Here is a 14,222-nt window from a genome sequence, read left to right on the forward strand (position 1 = left end):
GCTTTTTTCTGCACTTATATTTTTTAGGAAAAGCATACTTGTTCTGTTATATTTGTACCTTTTGTGAAAGTGTTTGATATTTGGACTGCAGGCTTCATACATTATATAGTTTATGCTTACATTTTGTCATTTACTACTACAATATGAAAAACGTTTCTGGTTTAAAAATGTGTTTACACAGATTACTGTAGAAACGGAACACACGTGAAATGCTTGTGTTCCAAATAATGATCTATTATTTCCACACTAAAACTCCACTTCACTCCCAGATAATCAATCAAGGCATGAGCTGCTTGCTGCTTTTCTTTTGTCAGCACATTTAGATTAACAAAAGACACGGGCGGAGAGGTGAGAACGGTTTTATGAAGCGATTTAAGATGGGACGGACCTACGAGTTTTTTCGTAGGCTCTGGTAATTCTAGTGTTAATTAGCAGTGCACATATAATGTGTTTGTAATCCCACTTTATAATATCAGGAGGCTGAAGTCGTCTTCACAGACAGCAGATGTCTACTCGAGTGACGTGAAGATTCCTGCTCTGCTGCTGTCACTGTTATGGGGGTCTGTGGCCACCTGGACTTCAAACTTCTTACACATCACAGTTTTTAAAGAGGCTCCTGTGCCCAGCAGGGGGCGCTTGCTGCCCGGGTTTGTGTTCTTTTTAGAAATGGCGGACATATGAGAGCACAGTCTACACTTCTGGAGTTAAACTGAGTCTTTCTGCACATTTTCATATTCCTTCTGGACGCTGCGCTGTACTACAGATGGTCACTTTAAAATCCCACCTGAAGCCCACCTTTCTGACTTGGCTTTCTAAACGTGTCCGTCAGTATTTCTTTACTGTGTCTACTGTGTGTATTTGGGGTGTTTATGGTGAAGCTGTGCAGCACTATGGTTGACCCCTGATGTTTTTAAATTGACTCGACTCGACTTCTCTTCCTCTCCTCCTCGTCTGTCCTCGTCCCCCTCGTGTCACTGACTGTCCTTCACTTTCTAACTCTCTCCTCCTTGCCCCTCTTGTTCATCTCTCTGTTTGTTTTGTTCTCTCCTACTCTTGTCCCTGCTCCTCTTTTTCTTATCCAGTTGTCCTATAGAAGCCCACCCTCATACTGGGGTCCCCCACTTGTTTCCTTTAGCCCCTCATCCCACTCCCACTCTTATTTTATTTTCCTGTTTCTTTCTTAATTCCCAGTTCAGTTTCTTCCCATCTGTCTGTCCATCCATTTTCTAAGCCCCCTCAGTCCAGTTCAGGTGGTGGTCCCTCAGTGGCCGTCTGTCCACATTAAGTCAGGACCCCATCCTGGACAGCGCCAGTCCATCCCACCTCCACACTCCTCCATGTTCTCCTCGTCTTTTCTTTAATTTTTTTTTAATGGCTCACTTGTTCAGGCCGCTGCTCACTACGAGGACACGACTGGAGGGGACAGTGAAGTGGAGACGACGGAATAAAAAAGAAAATGGAAATCAAAACGGAGTCTTGTGGGAGTTAAAGTGTCACCATAGGAGAATCAGCAGGTGGCAGAAAGGACTTGGGGGACAGAGAGCAGACAAGGGTTCAAATGACAAAGAGTGACGATGGAGACGAGCGCTGATGGCGTTCTGTGATGAACCAGCGTCCTGTCTAGGGTTTGTCACAGCCTCAGGCCCCCTGCCACCCCACAGCTGGACTGTCCACCTTTCTGCTACTCAGTGGCACAGGAGACTTGGGGGGCTTTATACAGCATGACCCCCACTGCTTTACTACCTCTAGTGGTGAAACTCAGGGGTCTGCAGGTCCGAATCTGCTTTAGCTTTGTCACCAGTTGAGGGTCTCCAGGTGTTAAAAATAAAAGTGATGTTAAAGGAGGAGCACACAGGTTGAGGGGAGAATGAAAAGAAGAAAGAGGAGAATTTAGGGGAGAGTGGACGGGGGGCTCTGTCACTGACATGGGGTCAGTCTGATCATCACTGCTGGTCTTCTCATGTGTAGATAGTCAGCTGCCATCCAGACCTGCTCAGCTCCTCCTCTACTGACCTCAGGTTCCTCTTCTCAATCTCACTGATCCCGTTACTCAACAGCCTGTGAGGAGACACAAGTGTGAGTTACAAACAGCAGGGGGTGCCACACACACACTGCACTGTCACAATGACACGCCCCCTGATGTCACCCAGAATTCCTCTCAGTGTCTGTGCTCATCTAAGTCACATGATGTGTGTCGGCCTGTCAGTCACTCAGTCCACTCACCAATTGGTCAACATCCTCTGAAGGCCTGCTGATTGCGTCACATTTCATAAAGAAGGTGGTCTGTCCAGTTGACGTCCTGTTGCCCCCTCTGTCCCCCTGCAGTCACTTCCTGTCTGTCTCTCTAGTGCTCCGTCTCTCTTCATTTTCTCTTCTTCTCCTCCTCACTCTCATGTCTTCTCTCATTTCATCTCTCATCCTCCATCTTGTTTCTTCCTCTTGTCCACTGATCCCCCCGTCTGCTGCTCTGCTTTTTCTTGTTTGTTCCAAATGACCCTCAGCCCCCAGACTGTCATGTCCCCCTCTCCTCCTGTCCACACTGTCTGTTGTCCTGCTCCCCCCTGTGTCCTTGTCCCCCTGTCTCTGGCTGGACACTCAGCTGCTGTCCATTTCTTCTTTTTCTTGTCCATCTCACACTCCTCCTCCTCATTATCATCTTCCTCTGTTTGTCTCTCCTTATCTTTGTTGTCCTTCCTGTCTGTCACCTCAGTCAGCTCCACTTGTCATTGTCACTCTGGTCACTCCATGTGTTGTCATGTGATCAGCCCGCCCATCAATAACACATTCACACCCCCACCCTCCCACTCTTTACTCACACCAGTGTCTCTAATTTACAGTTGTCACTCCTGAGCCCCTCACTCAGCTGACGAGCCCCTGAACCTCCCAGGTTGTTGATGTTCAGGTTCAGATATGTCAGCCGTGAGTTTGGAGATGAGAGGACCGAGGAGAGAGCTGAGGAGCAGGCTGAGGTGAGACCACAAGAGATCAACCTGTGAAGAAGAAGAGAGACGAGTGAGGACAGACAGACAGACAGAAGGACACACAGCACAAGGGCTCAATGACTGCGCCATCTTCACTGAAATGCACTTTGACCCTGAGACCACCGCTGTCCTTATAAGGTAAGGCGCTATACACCTGACAGCATCTTCTGTATTCCTGCCACACTGACTGGTGACAAGTCACTCAAACTGACATGTGAACACCGGACAGGAATGCCAGGACATAAGGCTTACAGTGTCCTGCAGTCGAGGGTCCAGACAGACTTGTCAAAGCCGATGACAGTGGAGGGACAACCTTAGATTTGTGTCTGTAACTGAGGACTCAGCACATGGAGGGGCTTTGACTGATTTGCAGGACCCCATCCATAGATTCCTGTTAGACACACCGGTCACTGCTGGACACTCGAGTGTCTGTCATGGTGGGCTCTCTTCCTAAGTGCATACACATGTGAATGAGGAGCCAAACTGGATTAGCACTTCCATGTGGGTGTTGACAAAATTTGACATCCATGGACAGAAGGCTGAGATATTGACCACCAAAGGGCAGATTATTTGGTTTTATGCAGTAGATCAGGGGTCTGTAAAGTCAGTCCCAGAGACTATAGTGGCTGCAGGTATTTCTGCCAACCAAATTTCTTAACGAGAAGTCAGTTATTGCTGTTGACGCACATTTTTAATCTTCATTTTAGTTGTTTAGTTTGAAAAGATCAAAGTGTCATCACATAAAAATGAGAACCTAATCAAAAGTGATGAATAACATGGCCAATGTCAAGCATGGAGATCGAGAAGAGCAGAGGGCCAAGGACAGAGCTGTGGGGACCACCTGGTATGACTGGCACTGAGCTGGACCTGCTGTGGCCTATCAGACTTAAACCACTGGAGAGTTGTGCCAGATATACCCACTGGAGGACAGTGGCAGAGATACCCACTGGTAGGCAGTTCCAGATATACCCAGGATGTTCCCACTCTGGACAGTAGAATGTCACACTTGACCTATCAAATGCTACACTGAGACCTAAAGTCTGAGCAAACAGGAACTGCCAAGATGGCAATCCAAAATAATCGAGTCCACAACACACTTCAGAGACAAAGAGGGAACAGAGCAGATAGTCATCAGAAATCCATCTAATGAACGCCTGTCCAGAATCAGCTGCCATCAGCAAATCATTCGTTACTTGAAGCTTAGCCGTGTTCTGCTGTCAGACCAGACTGAGATGACTCCATCAGCTGATTATAAGTTAAATGACGGTGAGTTGAGAGGCCACGACACTCTTGAGAACTTTAGACAGAATAGAGAAGTGAGTGATGGACTGAGACTTGTTATCTGAATTTCCCCTTGGGATTAATAAAGTATCTATCTATCTATCTATCTATCTATCTATCTATCTATCTATCTATCTATCTATCTATCTATCTATCTATCTATCTATCTCAGATTGTCACATCAAGACCAGACTGTCCTAATGGTGGGGATACAGAAGAGACCTTCAGGGTCGCTGGCATACAGGATGGATTTTTTATTGTCACGACAGTCAGGATTAGGACATGAAGACAGGATTTGAGAAGAGTGGTAGAGATGGGGTCCGGTGCTCAAGTAGGTGGTCTCATCTGACAGAGCAGGTAGGTCATTAATAAATGGAGATGAAACTGGAGAACATGTAGAGAAGGAACAGACAGAGAGAGAAGACAGAAGGAGGACAGATGGAGGGTGGATTTGTGTCAGTGAGTTATTTAGGTTTTTCATTTTCTCATAAAGTCACCGTCATCAGTGGAGGAGCTGATTGGCAGATGGAGGCTCAAGTCGTTTATTAACCTCAGAGAACTAAACCCTCAGATTATCTGGACCTTCTCTACGATTCTGCCATCATGTGCATTTCTATCTGCGGTTGATGACTCTCTGTAAGTCCTTGGATGTTCACAGAAAGCCTAAGCAGGGGACACAGTGAGGTCAATCTTAGGTGACACAGTCTTAAGTGACAAAGGGACCAGCAGGGTTTCCATCTCACTTGTCCTCATTGACACCTCTGTGTACTCATCATGAACTCTCTGGTTTAATAAAATGTTTAGAAGAAAACTGAAGAGAAGAAGTGAAGGACTGAGAATTCCTCATCCGCTTACAGCCACAAATCATTGGGATGACATCCTTAGAAAAGAACAAATCTATGATCAGAGAGCGAGCTGACATGGAGGACTGAGAACACAAACAAGACTTCAAATGACATAAGACGTGCAACTGTCGAGGATCACTTTCTAATTAAACAATCAGGTCTGAACAGCCACTGTGGCCCTCCAGGACAGACTTTGCTGACCCCTGCACTAGATGACAGCAGAGACCCCTAGATGGAGTGAGTCTCACACACGTGCAGCTCAACATTAATTCCCGGTGGTCTCTCGGCACTGAGGGTCAGCTGTATGTTTTTTTTCCAGCCACTTTTACTCTTTTACTGTCCATCAGAGACAGAGTCAGTTTCTGGCCTAACAGTCCTGTGATGATGGAGTTAAAGGCGGAGGTGAAATATCCAAACAAGGCCTTCACGTATGTCCAGGGCAGTCATGATGTCTGCAGATGAAGTTTAGGCTCAAATCTCCCTCATCATCCTCAGACCTACTGGCTCAACAGGCAAACAGCTGAGGGTCATGGGGGTCTTGTGTGGAGGTCAGTCAGATGGAGGCTTTCAGTGGTGTCCATTACTCCAGACATCAAGGTGACTCATCCATAGTCATTAAGGCTGTGATGTTTGATTACCTGCTACTGGGATGATGTTGGAGATCTTGAAGCAGACAAGGACAGAGCACAAGTCACAGGTCAGTTACAAATGTCCACCAATTCAGGAGACCACTGGCCTGCACAGGGGAGGTGAGGTCTGGAGTGGATACATTTTGGTATTTTACTTCTTGAATAAGCTGAGGTCTCCTTTGTAGTGCTGAAGAAGAAGGGTAAGGAGGTCTATAAAGTGAAAGGATGAAGGGGAGTATGAAGTACCAGAGTTGACTGGCAGGCTCATCATTGTCCTGTGGTCTACCAAACTGGACATTAAACTGTAACAGATGGTCTATCAGGCTGAGCTGTGTGAGTCACTGGACATTTTCTCCTTGTAGTTGCTGACGTGTGCCCACATCACTGAGCAGCCATTTGTCTCTTAAGCTTGTCTCAGACCCTCTTCTTGTCCTCTCCTCCTTTTCTTCAGGCTCTGCTCGTCCTTCTTCTATTCCCCTCAGTTCTTTCTCCTGTTGCAGTTCTGTGAGGTCAGGCTTGAATCCGGGTCTGTCCTCAGTGCTCCTCATGATTGTTTTTGTGCTAATGTCACACTTGTCCACACACACCAATACATGAAGTCACCGCGTCTGTGTGCTTGTAGGTGTCACTGTGTCACTCCTTTCTGATATATTGATTAAGAGATCTTTTTCCCAGTGTCCTCTTGGATCTTTAAAAGGGAGGGACTGTAAAATATTTTTATATATTGCTGAGATTGTGTCTAAGTCCTCGAAATTGAGCAATACATTTTCCGGCATGGAGGAGGGTGCGAGATGAGGAAAATCGGGCAGGTTCTGTTTAACAAAGTTCCTAATTTGAAGATAGTGAAAGAAATGTGTAGCTGGAAAGTAACATTTGGATTGTAATTGCTCATAGGATGCAAAGATCTTGTCTATATAAAGATCTCTAAGCAATCTAATCCCAAATCTTTTCCAGATATTAAAAACTGCATATGTTTGCGAAGGTTGAAAGAGGTGGTTCTTTTGCAGAGGTGCCACAGATAGAAGCTTCTTCATCTTGAAGTACTTCCTACATTGGTTCCATATTCTGAGTGAGTGAAGCACCATTGGTTAGTTAGTGTATTGGTGTTAACTTTTATTTATTGGGGCACAAAGCATGGAATTTAAAGAAGTACTGCAGGATTTTATTTCTATTGTGGACCAAGCCTGTGTATGATCATCTATCTGTGTCCAGGTTTTTATAGCTTGTATGTTTTCTGCCCAGTAATAAAACTGAAAGTTAGGTACAGCCATGTCACCTTGTGTCTTAGGTCTTTGTAGGGTTGGTTTTCAGATACGTGTATGTTTTAAGTTCCAAATAAATGAGGTTATTGTTGAATCTAATTGCTTAAAAAATGAATTATTGATGTATATTGGAATGTTTTGAAATAAAAAAGAAGCTTAGGAAGAATATTCATCTTAACAGTGTTAATTCTTCCAGCTAGAGTGAGATGAAGGGTTGACCATCTATGCAAGTTTTGCTTATTTTTTTCCAATTTTTTATGAGGGTCTCATCTGCGTAGATTTACTGAAATGTCACAGTGCTCATTAGTGATGACGCTGCAGTCACAGGACACAAAGCACCCTCTTGACCCTACAGGACAGCCCCTAGTGATGATGTGCCCCTCATCTTAGACCTGAAGGTGGTCAATTTGAGAGGTAAGCTGTGCTCAATTCCTGTTCAGACTTTACTGACATGATTTGTGATATTTTATTGTCTTAAATCTCGTCATCTCTATTTACTTATGCTGCACCCTCACCTCTATGCTGGTCATTACAGGACCCTAAATCCAGACAGGCTCCCCCCGCTCTGGTGTGTTAATAAACAGTCGCTGATTACGTCTAACAACTCCTGCTCTTGTGCTCTGCTATTTGTAACGTTATCCACTATTAATATTCGGGAAGTTAACTCTTTCGGGGGCATGTTGACATTTCCCGACACCCCAGTGGTTGAATGAGAATGTCGACTTTAGGGGTATAGGGTGGGAATCAGCTGTAAACGTTGACAAAACTTGCTGTTACGTTTAAGTTCACCTCTCTTTGCCAGAAGGAAAGTCAGCTTTGTTGATTTGACCTCAAATCCCTGAGCACGATGAACCGTGAAGAACAAACAACGTCTAAAACGGCATCGACATCTGGCGAGAGATTGAAGCGAATGCACAATGTTTGCATGGTATTTCTGCATTGGACTCTGACTTATCGGACTCCAATTTTCGTTCAAGTGATCTGGAGATCGAAAGTGAAAGTGAGGCACCTGCATCAGCTGATCGGCCCCCAGCTGACCGCAGTGCTGAACACATCCATGTAGCTGATGTGCCTACAGCAACATTTACCTGGGAGTACTGACACTTACAATGACAAGAGGTACACACTAGATTGGGTCATATTGTCACTGCCTGTTCACCATGTCTGGTGCAGGGACAGCTCAGTGGGCAGCAGGAATGCACAGATGACCACCTACTGAGCTGTCTTTGTGCAGGTGCCATCATCATCAGCGGGCCGCTGAGCTGTCCTTATGCAGTATGTGTTACACTTTTGCGTCTATTTCAGACATCTGTTGCTGCATGATGTGGCTGCTATCACCGACAACGGTGGTGATGAACTGGCAGTGTCAGTGGCCACAGCATAAAGCACTAGATGCCTGAAATGATGTGTCCTAAACTGCCCATCCTGCCCCTCACTCCTCGACTAACTGACTCAGGCGCCTCACTGGCCTCCTCTAAGATCCCATATCCTTATTTAAGGGGCTCTCATTAAAAATGTCTTCTGCTGCTATTTCATTTGTATGTATTTTTGTTTTTGTATTTCTTACTCAACTTTCCCATAATCCTCTCCATTTCCCAGGTAACCTTTCTTCATGGCTTCCTTTCTACAAACCCAACATGGCTGTAAATACTGCGATTGTTTAAATGGCCGCAATTTAAATGTGCTCTTCTCTTCCTCCTCCTGGCATCAATGCACGTCAGTTTTCTCTTAATGTTCCTGAGCTGGCTGCTAATCTTTGACGCCATTCTGCACTGAAAAGCCCACCCACTTATTGACTATTAACAGACCCACAGTCAGCTGATTCTTGCTTTCTGACCCCCGTCACATGTCACTGTCACACTTCACTCACACACACTGCTGAGATGCCCTCACCCTTCACTCACAATGCGCCCATCACTCCTGGAGAATTGAAAAAAGAGCAGAAACCCAACAACAGGAACAAAGAGCTGTCACACGTACAACTCGGCCCCTCAGTGGAGACCAACAATGACGAGTCAGGAGCAAATTGTAAAATACGTCAAAACGAGTGACGTTTCACACACAGAGAGACAACACAGAGCACCAAACACTCAGCACAGCCCACCGGCCGTCAGCACGCAGGACACACTCTGATGTCATGAAGCCACTGGGGTCCAGGGGTGATGGGGAACTCAGGTGGTCTTCTCTCCATTTGTTCCTGTGTTCTGCTGTTTCTTGTTATCTTTGGTGTCTGTGATGTGTTAGTGAGATAAGCACACGTGGACCTCACTCAGCCAACGTCAACCTGGGAAAACACGTCTGCCCTTCCTGCAGTTTACGCCTTTTTAAATGTGGAACATTTGACACTATGGAGAGCACTTTAGGACAAAATACACAGGAGAAGAAGATGGCGCTTAGGATTGACAGTCACAGCGATAAAGTGGGAACAGGCAGACCTCATCAAACACACACACAGACACAAAAACACACACAGACAGACACACACACACATCCACACATTCTCAATGTTTTCTACTCACTCCAGTTTCTCCAGTTTACAGTTTGGACTCCTGATCCCCTCACACAGCTGCTCCACTCCTGAGTCCTCCATGTTGTTGCATCCCAGTGACAGGTCAGTCAGCCATGAGTTTGGAGCAGAGAGAGCCGAGAAGAGAGCTGAACAACATCTGGTGGTGAGACGACATGACACCAGGCTGTGGAGATAAAGAGAGACAAGTGAGGACTTGAGGAGAGACAGACAGTCAGACAGTAAGACAGAGAGGACAATAGTACAATAAATAAGTGACACTGTGACAAAGCCTGAGTCCCCGTGACGTCCATCCACAGTGAAGCACTGAGCACAGCAGAACAAAGAGCATCTTGGGAATGAAACAGAAACTCCAAGAAAAGCAGGAAGAGCAAAAGAAAAGCATTTGGTCTGCTGAGGTCTCGTGAAAGAGTGAGACATGTTTAGAGATTAAGGTTAAGAAGACAACACTGGGATTGTATGGAGAAGAAGATGAGAACAATGTGGAGGGACAAACGTGGCGTGAAGATGAGACACAGATGGACGGCTCTCTTTCTCGTTCTCTCTATTTGCTGCCTCTCTAATGGTCTCAGTGGAACCCCAGTATTATTGAGAAGTCCAGTGGGATAAGAAGATAAGCAAGGAGGAGGAGGAAAAGTGAAGCAGGAACTTCAAGAAGGACCAAACAACACCTGCTGTGTGAAGAAAACAACTGGGAGACGAGAAGGGGCTTAGGCTCAGCTCTGCTGACATCCTTCTAGTTTGGTGTATTCACCATAAAAACACCTCTGCCTGCTACCTGGTAAAGGACAATCCTAAAATGTCCCCGGTCACTGGTGCTACTTCTCAGTTACATCTCCTCTCAGGTCCCACACCAGCACCTCGTGTCCTTTGTTTCAGTTGATCGGAGAGCTGACTGACCTGACGTCACCTTCTGTGTCATTCGTCACTCACACCACTGGAGAAGTCAGAAACAGGAGAGAGGTGGGGGGATTGGGGTCTTCTACTCCATCAGATTCAATCCAATGAGCTTCTCCATTGTAATCCATTCTTGTTTGTTGCAGTACCAGAGAGTAGCAATGTGCTGCATGTTAGTCAGATATGTCAGTAAAAATTAAAAATACGAGGAACAAGACACCGAGTGACACCTGTGTGATGACAGTGAGTGACAGGAATAACCCATCTAATCAAGTCACCTCAGTTCCATTCATTGTCATCATTAATCCATCCATTATCCAACCTGCTATATCCTAACTACAGGGTCACGGGTTTCTTCTGGAGCCAATCCCAGCCAACACAGGGCGCAAGGCAGGAAACAAACTCCGGGCAGGGTGCCAACCCACCACAGGGCGCTCACACACACACACAGCAAGCATACACTAGGGGCAATTTAGGATTGCCAATCCACCTAACTTGCATGTCTTTGGACTGTGGGAGGAAATCCACACAGACACGGGGAGAACATGCAAACTCCAAGCAGGGAAGACCCAGGAAGCGAACCCAGGTCTCCTAACTGCGAGGCAGCAGCGCTACCCACTGCGCCACCGTGCCGCCCTCATTGCCATCACTTCTCCCATAATCCTTCACTTCATATTCCTTGTTGTCACCAGGTCAGGGTCTGTGGAGTTTGCACTTAAACATGGGGGTCTCTCCAGACGTGCAGTCAGTCAGCCTTTATATTATATAGCGTCCTTCAAAATGAAAATAGAGAGACAATTGAAAACATTGAGAGAAAAGACAAGGAGTGAATTGAAGAGAGCTAACATCGCCAGAGAGGAAGTGACAGTCCAGTAGAGGAGGACGGGGGGTAAAGCTGACAGGGTGGGCTGAAGGGCACTATAATAATAGATAGATAGATAGATAGATAGATAGATAGATAGATAGATAGATAGATAGATAGATAGATAGATAGATAGATAGATAGATAGATCAGAATCAGATATGTATCACCTTTTCTCTGGTTTGCTAAAGTTTTCTCTCGCTCTAACTAATCCAATCCCATTTTTGAACCCCACACTCTTGTCAGACGTATTCACCCCTCACTCTACGTAATGTTACAGTAAAAGGTGCAGTTAGGAACACAGGCAGTCTGATCCTCATTGATGATAAAACTTTAATGTCTCTCTGACGACTGTCCAGAGCCTTAGATGAGACTTTCCAGTCCACACACAGAAGGCCCTCTGAGTGTCAGTTTCTCATTTCAGCGAGGTCTCTATTTTTAGATATTAAAGTACTTTCGGCTCCCTGACCCCAAAGTGGGAGTTCACTCACTTGTAAACTTTCATTACAGACTCAGCACTGAGCTGCACAGACCAGACAGGCAGTGATGTTGTATTGGGAATGACCAGCAGGTGGCTCTGTTCAGGGCGGGCTGAGTGTGAAGGACATGGAGTCTGACTGTGCCTGGTCAACATCTCAGTTGTGACCACACATCTGCTGCTACCTGTCATGGTGGACATCAGGGGCACAAGAAGCTGTCATGGTGAAAATAGAGGCCTTCCATACAATGTTACCTGCAGGGCCTTGGGATTCATGGACTTGACAGAGTAGGATCAGCAGGACAAAAAGGTGGCCACAGTGACAAAGACTTCTCAGTGTCCAGGCAGCAGGAGTGGAGGAAATGTCCCAATTATTGAGTGACAGCCTACCTCAGCCTCCCTGGGACACACAAGTCAGAGTAGTGACATGGAGACACCGTCAATAACTGAAAATCAAACTCATTAGAAGCAGCGTGGAGTCCATCCGGCCCATAACGCTGGAGCAGCTCTTTGTTCTTCCACATATTTGAGGGCTCATGGGAGTTTGTAACTTCAGCCCAGTTGTGCTTTGCGAACATCAGCGTCAGTGGTGACCATATGCCACATGGAGTCTCTGTTTTGTGAATGTCTTACCAGCTGTATTCTCTGATGAAGATTATAATTTACCGGTCAGCCAACCATCCGATCTTTACTTGTGGACACGAGTGCTGAGTGGTGAGAGAAAGAAGAAGAATGGGGTACAAGAGGCCAAGGTCAGGGTCTTGTGATGGATTGGTGGGCTCCATCATATGGATAAGGTGAGAACTTAAAGAATATGTAATAAACTTGAAACAGGACCACCAGAGGAGGTAAGTGAGGTGGTCTGGCCTTATGGTGAGGGTAACAAGCAATAGAAAGAATTAAAATCACAGATCAACACATCACAGTGAAAAAATCAAACGTCCTGCATCCTGGCCATCAGCTCAGACTCAGTGGTTGGCACTCCGTCTGTCTGCTGATGGCGCAGCGGTTTAGTCTTTGGACTTCAAACCCTGAGGCTGTGGGTTCAAATGCCACTACTGATACCACTGTGTGACCTGAGCAAGTCACTTCACCTGCCTGAGGAAAAAAAAAAAAGGTATTGTATCTGAAATGTTGTAAGTCACCTTAGATCAGGGTGTCAGTCAAATGATAATAAAACAAAGAGCTGAGAAGTGGCCATTTAAAAGTGTGGAATGTCAGAATTCCTGCAACCACCCAGCAGTCCACTTTCTCTTTTCCAGCATGGTGATACTGTACATCAAATGTCAGATCTCATAGAAGTGATTTATTAGCTACCCGCTCTGATTGTGCTCTACCCTCTCATATTTTGGTTTTAAACTTTTCTTTTTATTTTTCTTTAATTGAGGTCTCATCAGACAGGTTTATAATCTTGAGGACTGAGTGGTGGCAGTGGTGGCTGTTTGATAGTGTGGTGTGAGCAGAGCTCCTCAGTGACCACCGTGTCACCCTGATCTGGCCGTGTAGAAGTATCTTAGTTTAATACGACATTTCTATAGTGTGCTGAAGACAATTCAAACAATGAATACACGCTAATCTAAATGTGTTGTCACCATGTCAAGTTTGTGTGACGAACGAGCGATGACAGAGTTCTCCTCCGCTGATGAGGACTGAGCTGTAAAACAAAAAATCATAAATCAGACGGGAGTCACTATCACTTGTGCTTTACATGTCTAAATGATACAGAGGCTGACGGCTTATTTTAACCAATTAACCAACAAGACATATTACCTTGTCTTACTGTAAACAACATTAAAAAGAATGTTTTCAAATGAGCTTCACCATTAACAGTGCATTTTTCTAAATGCATTCACAAATAGTTTAAAGTGCTCCAATTTCCATTTACTAGTTCAACGAACTGGAATAAAAATAAAAAAAAAATCGAAATTATCCCTCCAAATGTCCACACTCTGCATTTTATATGGATGATAAAATGAATGTTGCTCAATACTTCAGTGACCAGTCCAGTTTGAAATGTTTAACATGACTGACTCACATTGTGCTGAACGTCTTCTGCTCCCTCTGAGCTGACCACATTACACAAAGGGAGCTCTTGGCGGTAGTAGAAGCTACTAGATGTTTCCATCACCGTCTTTGCTGTCTGCCATTTTGTTGTGCGGCGCGATCATTCAGCCCTTCAATAGGACAAGTGGCCTGCTGGCTCGAGGGTTTCAATATCCCAATCCTCACTGAAGTACCGTGAAGGCAGCACCCTCCTCAATGCATACACCCTGTACTGGCGACCATGTGCAGAGGATGACACTCAGTACTGCACACAACTGGAAAAGCAGGAGAAAAAGAAGGCCGAACAGTTGGAGAAGGGACCCCCCTGCTGTGTTCTAACTGTGCCTTGAAGATGTAAGAACCTGGTGTGAATACTAAGAGCTGAGCAAAGTAAGGAATTGGGCAGAGATGGAACTT

The 14,222-nt window shown here is 45.5% G+C and overlaps 1 protein-coding gene and 1 long non-coding RNA gene across 6 annotated transcripts in view; both read right to left on the bottom strand.

Annotated features, from left to right (window-relative positions):
- The window catches only part of LOC120521818 (NACHT, LRR and PYD domains-containing protein 3-like), a 147,861-nt gene that overhangs the window by 15,847 nt on the left and 117,792 nt on the right, over positions 1–14,222 (bottom strand). For 3 of the 5 annotated variants that reach the window (XM_039743161.1, XM_039743151.1, XM_039743158.1), the window contains exons 16-18: positions 9,518–9,691; positions 2,817–2,990; positions 368–2,058 (exon numbers count right to left, since the gene is read on the bottom strand). In XM_039743161.1, coding sequence (XP_039599095.1) covers positions 1,959–2,058; positions 2,817–2,990; positions 9,518–9,691 — 448 coding nt within the window. In that variant the 3' untranslated portion in view covers positions 368–1,958. Of the gene's footprint in view, positions 1–367; positions 2,059–2,816; positions 2,991–9,517; positions 9,692–14,042; positions 14,081–14,222 lie in introns of those variants that run through there. The other 2 variants (XR_005632204.1, XM_039743168.1) reach the window with 2 other exon arrangements.
- LOC120522268 lies at positions 11,521–13,894 on the bottom strand. The gene is made up of 2 exons (XR_005632334.1): positions 13,798–13,894; positions 11,521–13,659 (listed from the first exon to the last, which is right to left on the bottom strand). It is a non-coding gene; the product is annotated as an uncharacterized LOC120522268 (long non-coding RNA).

The sequence above is a fragment of the Polypterus senegalus genome, chromosome 2, assembly GCF_016835505.1.
Source record: "Polypterus senegalus isolate Bchr_013 chromosome 2, ASM1683550v1, whole genome shotgun sequence".
NCBI classification, from domain to species: Eukaryota; Metazoa; Chordata; class Cladistia; order Polypteriformes; family Polypteridae; genus Polypterus; species Polypterus senegalus.